General features: G+C 40.1%; 1 protein-coding gene across 2 annotated transcripts in view; it reads left to right on the top strand.

Annotated features, from left to right (window-relative positions):
- Nucleotides 1-7,500, top strand: part of LOC143020273 (low-density lipoprotein receptor-related protein 4-like) — a 297,790-nt gene that overhangs the window by 233,397 nt on the left and 56,893 nt on the right. For both annotated transcript variants that reach the window (XM_076176505.1, XM_076176504.1), the window contains 4 exons: nucleotides 1,060-1,206; nucleotides 3,076-3,335; nucleotides 4,396-4,557; nucleotides 7,459-7,500. The exon at nucleotides 7,459-7,500 is cut by the window's right edge and continues 174 nt beyond it. In XM_076176505.1, coding sequence (XP_076032620.1) covers nucleotides 1,060-1,206; nucleotides 3,076-3,335; nucleotides 4,396-4,557; nucleotides 7,459-7,500 — 611 coding nt within the window. The remainder of the gene's footprint in view (nucleotides 1-1,059; nucleotides 1,207-3,075; nucleotides 3,336-4,395; nucleotides 4,558-7,458) is intronic.

Genomic DNA, 7,500 nt, shown 5'->3' with positions numbered 1-7,500 from the left:
CACCCCTGTTGCAGTCCTACCTTTACCTCAAACCACTCGCTCTCTCCATTTCCAATTGTAATTAACAATATGTCACCATTGTGAAAATGACCTTCTCATTGGTCCCAGAGAAAAATTGAGAGTTAATGGAGACTTTTTCTACTCAGCAAAAATTGGATATGAACACTATATAAAAATCACTGAACTGTTTCATTCAAGAAATCTATCTGCATAATAATAGAATGTATATCCTCCATGTCGGTTTATCAACCCCTTTGTTACCGTTGGGGGTGAGGAAAAGTCCCTCCCGGTAATGAAAGGATTAAACGAGACACATGACCTCTCTTTTACTGAACGGGAGACAAGAATTATTTACATATCCTGGAGTTACCCGGAGCAATAACAGAATTACTACTCCTTGATAAAACAAAATAAAAAAAGTGGCTAAAATTTGTTACTTGATTCGTCTGAACAAAAATTTCATATATTCAATGTAGTTCATAACTACAAAATATGGTTACCATTTTACATATTTTTGTCGACTCAATATCGGATGGTCACTTGCCGGGTGAGTTAAAGCGCCACTATTTGTGGCGGAGGTCAGAAGAGGAGGTAGTTTGAACTTTGTCAAGCAAACGAGTTCGTTTAATTCCGTTTCAAAAAAGTCTTTCGTAAGGAGAAACTGTCCTAGCTTCCTCTGAGGAATTTATGTACTCGTAGTATATTCTCACGATGAGGCATACTACATTAAATTTCCTATTTAAAAACTGCTCTCCGAAGAGACACAATCATAACCTCGTCTGAGAGGAAATTAGTAACGTTAAACAGAACCGAATCAAATCACAGATTCGCTTTAGATTATGTAATATGAAGTTATGTTTACAACATTCTACTTCCATTATAATGGGATAGAAACCTTTTGGAATTCACGTTAAAAGGACTTGTTTGATTTTGTGTATTGTTGGATACGATATATAGGGTTTTCAATTAGTATTTCTTTCGTGACTGATGACACATTTGGTTACTGTATGCATATTCTTATTATTATCTATAGCTCCTCAACAATTTTCTCCCTTACAGTGTCCACCTACTTCGCCAGCCTCTCATCCGCGCGAATAAACGTCGAGGCTGTGCCTCAAGGAACGGAGGCTGTTCCCATCTGTGTCTACCGCGTCCTCGGCTTGCTACCTGTCTCTGTCCCTTAGGCTATGTGCTCAAGTCGGATAGGTGAGTGGTTGTGGTACGTTAGATTTTGAAAGCAGAAAAATTTTCAGGTGATCAAGATCATGTGGTGACAAAAAGAAAATGTGTAAGCAAGGCCCCACCTTAGTCGGGTTAATCGAGGTAAGTGTAGCGATGCTACTATTGGTGAAGAGAAAGAGGTTTTGGTGAGTTCGTCTCTTTTATTATAAGGTACAAGTGAACTGGTTGAACTGCGATTTGCGATTTGCGATTTGCTAGGTAAGACCGCCCGCTTGCGCGGGATCGGTTTTTGTGGGAGGGGAAGAAGGTCTGTAAGAAAATGAAAAGATAGTAGTGTATAAAAGAGGGCTATTGCCACTGGGCGATTAAGCGAGCGTTCAGGTGCTGCTGGTGGTCGTGGCTTGGGAGAAATGGACAGGGAACTCGGACGGCGGCGCCGACGCCGGGATTAAAATCACCAACAGTTCAGAAAATGGTAGTAGGCGTAGTAGTAGAGAAAGGTGGAAAAACGGAAAAATCTTTAGTGGGAGGTAAACTGAAATGAGAAGATGTAGTATAAAGGAAAGTCAGAAAGGAAGCGAATTTTAGTCGAAGAAAAAGTAAGTGTAGGTGTTTGTGCGTGGGTCGTGGCTATGTTCGTGAGAGGTGTGTGTGTGTATCTTACGGGAAGTGAGTAGAGTTCACTTCCCGCGTGTAGAGCGCGTTCTGTTTAGCCCCAGGTAAGGCCTGAGCTTTCCTGCTTTACCCCAGGTTGGGTTTGAGTTGTTTGTATATGCTTGTAGCCTGTCAATTAATGGGCTACAAGCAATATTATTATTATTACTGTTATTATTATCATCATATTTATTATTATTATTATTATTGCTATCACCAGTCATAGCTGGTGAAGGGGTGCATTATTGATTGGTACGGTTATACACGTCTTATCGTGTACACCGCACGTGGAGAACTGATTTTATATGCGGCGGAAATCGCTATAGGCTATATACCGCGTGGGTAAGTTACCCGTGGTGCGTAATTACATAATTGCATTGGGTTAGGTTAGATCGGGTCAAGCAGGGTCGCACTGGCAGAGAAGGGTCAGATCGTGGGCGACATCATGCACGTTCCATGCCACGTGATGTCGCGGCTGTACATAAGTATCTTTAAGACATTTAGCTGAATAGAGCTATATCAATGAATCGTGATAGAATTAAAGAAAGACTCCCAGCTTAAGGCCAAGATTGTCACTGTGAGGTCGAAAGGCACTGTAGATTTTACCTTAGCTAACGCCAGTGCTGAGCCACATTCGATTCCTGTACCTCCCCACCCCCCAATCCCCACCCACACCCCACACCCGCATTCTTTGATTCTCTAATCCAGCCTCACGCTTAGTGTTCTTTCAATTTCTATCACCATTTCCCTTCAACAGCCTCCCCTCCCTCGACCCATTCCTCCATTTTTCAATTGAAAGTAGGTTGAATTTTTTTTACTCAGTTTTCATATGAATTCCTCTGGTATCTGTTTTACATCTCAGCGTTATACCCATTCCAATCAGTCAGGTTTTAAATGAAATTCAGATCCCACGCAAAAGCAGCATAATCTATAGGTAAGTAGGCATTATAATTAGCTCATGTTACTATAAATAAGATTTTCATGTAAAAATTCATATTATCAGTCGTTGTTTCTGGGGCGCGTATACAACGCCTGGGTGATTTTAAGGTCGTTATTGATAATTACACCAAGATCCTTTTTGCTATCCATTTTACTTAAAGATTTTCCAAATAATTTTAAATTGTATTTAGTTTCGCATTGAACACTTTTCAGTTTCGAATATCTAAATAATCTTAATGATCATTAGCACTTATGCACATGTTTTCGTTTCTACTCCTTTCCCTCTCATACCTCCTGCAGACAAACTTGCATCTCGGATCCCGATAAGCTGCTCATCCTAGCGCAGCAGAACTACGTACGTCTCTTCCCCTTGCGTCAAACCGACTCGAACTTGACCAAGGTCGACATGGTCTTTCCCGTAGACGGCGTCGTCTCCGCCGTGGCCGTCGACTTCGACGCTGAGGAAGAAAGAGTCTTCTGGACGGACGTCAAGGCCCATACCATCAGCAGTGCGCACATTAATGGTTCTGGGCAGTACTACATCATTCAGTCGAATTTGGGTAAGGGAGAAGGACATTTAACCCTTTAAACTCCGAGGACAAGATGTCTTGTCATTTGGTGAAATAAAACAAAAAAATTATTAAACACCAAAATTTTTGATCAAACACCAGAAAAATATGACGTTAATCCTCGCGCGGTCAAGCCGCATCAGATGATATTCGGATGTACGGGCCGGCGCGAGGCCTACCATATCTGGTTTTTCGTATCTACACCACAAGCGGCTGACGTGAATTGAATGGGTTAAAGATTACCTTAGGTGAGGAGCTGCTCATCTGAGACAAAAAAGTAAACAAATAAATGAATAAATAAGTCCACATAATAAACAAATAATTGAATAAATAAATAGATAAATATGTTAATTTATTAATTAAATGATTAACCAATAAGTGAAAACAGACGAATATACAAATAAATAAAACGTTGAATAAAGATATGGATAAATAGATAGAAAACAAACATATATATGATTAAGTAAATACATACGTACATACATATACCAAAGCCTTTTTCCCACTCACAAGCGAGGTAGCCAAAAAACAAAGGCATAGAAACCACTCCCACCCATTCCATTCCCCAACATATTCCACTCCCCTCTACCCTCTTCCCTCCCTCTTGTTTTGGCACCTCCTCTTCTGCATGTAAATAAACATGTAAATATGCATAAATTTAACATAAATATAACCTAAATAAATATCAGATTGGATATCACCCTCAGTTGGATGATATCACTTGGAGTTAACCAGTATAAAGTCATAAAATGCAAGGTATACCACCAGGAAGCAGGCGTTTGACACTACCTTGCTACATTATTCGCATTAAAGTCCAAAGCCCCTTTATTTGTTTTATTTTGGCTAATGTCACCAAATTATCTTCAGCTTAGGATAACAACTCTGGGAAGCAGAATGCTAAAAGTAGTCTATCAACTTATCAAAATCTAATGTCCCCAGAATATATTACTCTTACTAATGTCATACGATCTTTATTTGCTGCCTCTAAAGGCAGCGTTTCCAGGCGTTACAAAATTCATGCACTTACAAATTCTTACTCATCTCCCACAAGACCTTCCGAATGGCCTGGCAGTGGACTGGGTGTCACGAAAACTCTACTGGACAGACGCTGGTACGACAAGCATCGAAGTGGCTAACTTGGACGGTTCTATGAGAGCCCTCCTCATCTGGCAGAGGCTTCATCGACCTCGAGCCATCGTCGTCAACCCTATCGGTAAGTGCGAACATGTCACACAATTACTTGCCATGGAGAAGAACATCATAACTTTGAAAGGTATTTATTCGTAAGTTCTACTCAAGCATAAACAATAACATTCACAAACTCTTCCTATCTCTCTCTCTCTCTCTCTCTCTCTCTCTCTCTCTCTATCTATCTCTCTCTCTCTCTCTCTCTCTCTCTCTCTCTCTCTCTCTCTCTCTCTCTCTCTCTCTCTCTCTCTATCTATCTATCTATCTATCTATCTATCTATCTATCTACCTATCTATATCTCTTTGAGTCTGTATTTACTGAGTTGTATCTTACAGGAAGGTGAGCTGTGCTCGTGGTGTCCCGTCTTTGTATCTCGCAGTATCTAGTTTGCTATTAAGTTCATGTATGGTGTTTGCACACACTTGTTTCGTCCAATTTGTTCCTGACATTCACCACTTTGTGTGGGAAGCTGTTCTTTTTCAGGTCCCTTCTGTAACTGTCCTTTTTGAGTTTCTTTTCATGTTCTCTTGTATTTCTCTTATCTCAATTTAGTAAGTCTTCTCTATCAAGGACTTCCATGCCTCTCATTATTCTATAGATGGTCAATAGGTCACCTCTTTTTCTTCTTTGTTCCAGAGTCGGTAATTCTTGTTTTGATAATCTCTATTCTTATGACAGTTTTGAAAGTACCGGGGCCATTTTCCTTAGATTCTCTTTAGTATTGGGTGTCCATAGTGTCACTGCGTACTCCAGTCTTGGCCTTATCAGTGTGACTAGTATTTTCTTAGCAAGTTGCAGGTTTCTCCAATAATTATATATATGTACATATATACATATATATACGTATATATATATGTATATATACATGTAATATAGATATATATATATATATGTATATATTTATATTGCAAAAATAATCACAATAACGCGTGACGAAAAAATATTGTAGAAACCACAGGGAAATTAAAGTTGGAATACTGAACGTTTTCGTCTATTACGACATCCTCAGAGTACTCTGAGGATGTCGTAATAGACGAAAACGTTCAGTATTCCGACTTTAATTTCCCTGTGGTTTCTGCAATATATATATATATATATATTTATATATATATATATATATATATATATATATATATAGATATATACATATGCATATATATATATGTATATATATACATATACATGTATATATTTATATATATATATGTATATATACATACATATATATATGTATATATATATATATATATATATATATATATATATATATGTATATATATATATATACATATGTATATGACACACAGGAGGGTTACAGTTGATAGCCGAAATATAGGATTCTTCTTTATTCAAAGTTTATTTTCTCCGACTGTGGGTTCCTGTGTGTCATTTCTGTTTAGAAAGTATATGTATATATAAATTCCCTCACCCCCAATTCCCTACCCACTCCACTTCATGCATCACAGCATCATCCATACACAACCATTCTCCATTCACCCCTATCTTTTGTCCTCTCCTGCCCTTCCTCAACAGACATTCCCCTCTTTCCTGTCACTTGGGGCCTTGGCTGTATGCCCATGATTAGACATCCAACACTTGCTAGAAGGACAGTTTCTAGGCAACTTTTTTTATGCCTTTCCCTCACTGAGGGAGAGCTGCGTGGTCCATAAATAGGACAGCTCTGTCGGGTCGTGCGACTGCCGAAGACAAAACCACTCCTTCCCATTTGTCAGCGACCTTATAGTACTTGCCACCTCCTTGTTGAGCTCAGACAAGGGGATTCTAGCCACAGTGTATGCCTGCCCCCACTATACTGTTATATCACTGGAGAATAGTTTCCTTAGATATAGGGTTATGGCTATATGTGATGGGTGGTTTATGAAAAGGAGGGAATAAAGTGCATGCACTTGTGAATAGAAATATTTAAGAAGGAAGCTTGGCCATGCCTAGACTCACACGCTTGCTAGTGCCACCAGACACCAAATGGTAAGTAAAACCCCAACGGCCTGTCTGGTAGCACTGCTGCAGCGGGTTACCATACATACATACATACATACATACATACATACATACATACATACATACATACATACATACATACATACATATACCAAAGGCTTTTTCCCCCTACATGGGGGGTAGCCAAAAAGAAAAAGGCATAGAAACCACTCCCACCCATTCCATTTCCTATATATCCCACTCCTCTCCACCCTCCTCCCTCCCTCTTATTTTGGCACCTCCTGAATGACGGGTCATCCCTGCATCCTGTCCACTGCCCTGGGTCAGAAGCAGTGTCGCAAGACACAGCACATCCGCAGCAAGGCCGCTTCATAAATTTGGGGAGTTAACAGTGCGCCAAAAAGTAAACAATTTGTCCCCCGCCTTAGTGCACATTCCCGGTGTATGCTCTATCCTCGGAGGAACACCCGAAGCTACTGACTCCAAAGAGTAGTTCGCAAGGCAATGGGGTTGGGTTAGCCCATCAGCTGAAAGGATTGAACTGGGTGTGGTGATTGAAGTCAGGCAAGTGAGAGTTGGGGTTGTCAGTGATCACCTATGTCTCAGAGTATCCGCAAGGGGTGCTGCCTAACAGACAAAGGCACTACGTCTCTTTTCACAACCTCCATAACCCCCCCCCCACACACACACACACACGCACACATACACGGAGTAACGTTTTGTTGTATCAATGAAGTTTTCAAGTCATGAGCTAGACTTAAATCCGGACTTCCTGCTTGAGAAGTAAAACACTAGCTTCTGCAACAGCAAGCCGCTTGTGTGGTTAGTGTGTGTATAAATGGGAACTGGCTTATGTACATATGCATGGATTTGTATAATTGTTAATTAATTTGTGTGTATACCTTTGCATACATGATTCAATCTACTCTAGGAATAACAGTAAAAATTTGTTTACAATGCCTACAGGAGGCACACTCTACTGGAGCGATTGGGGTCGAGAAGTCAAGA

Source organism: Oratosquilla oratoria, chromosome 39, assembly GCF_046742065.1.
Source record: "Oratosquilla oratoria isolate Oo_2021 chromosome 39, ASM4674206v1, whole genome shotgun sequence".
NCBI lineage: Eukaryota > Metazoa > Arthropoda > Malacostraca > Stomatopoda > Squillidae > Oratosquilla > Oratosquilla oratoria.
This window is presented reverse-complemented; position numbering and strand designations above follow the sequence as displayed.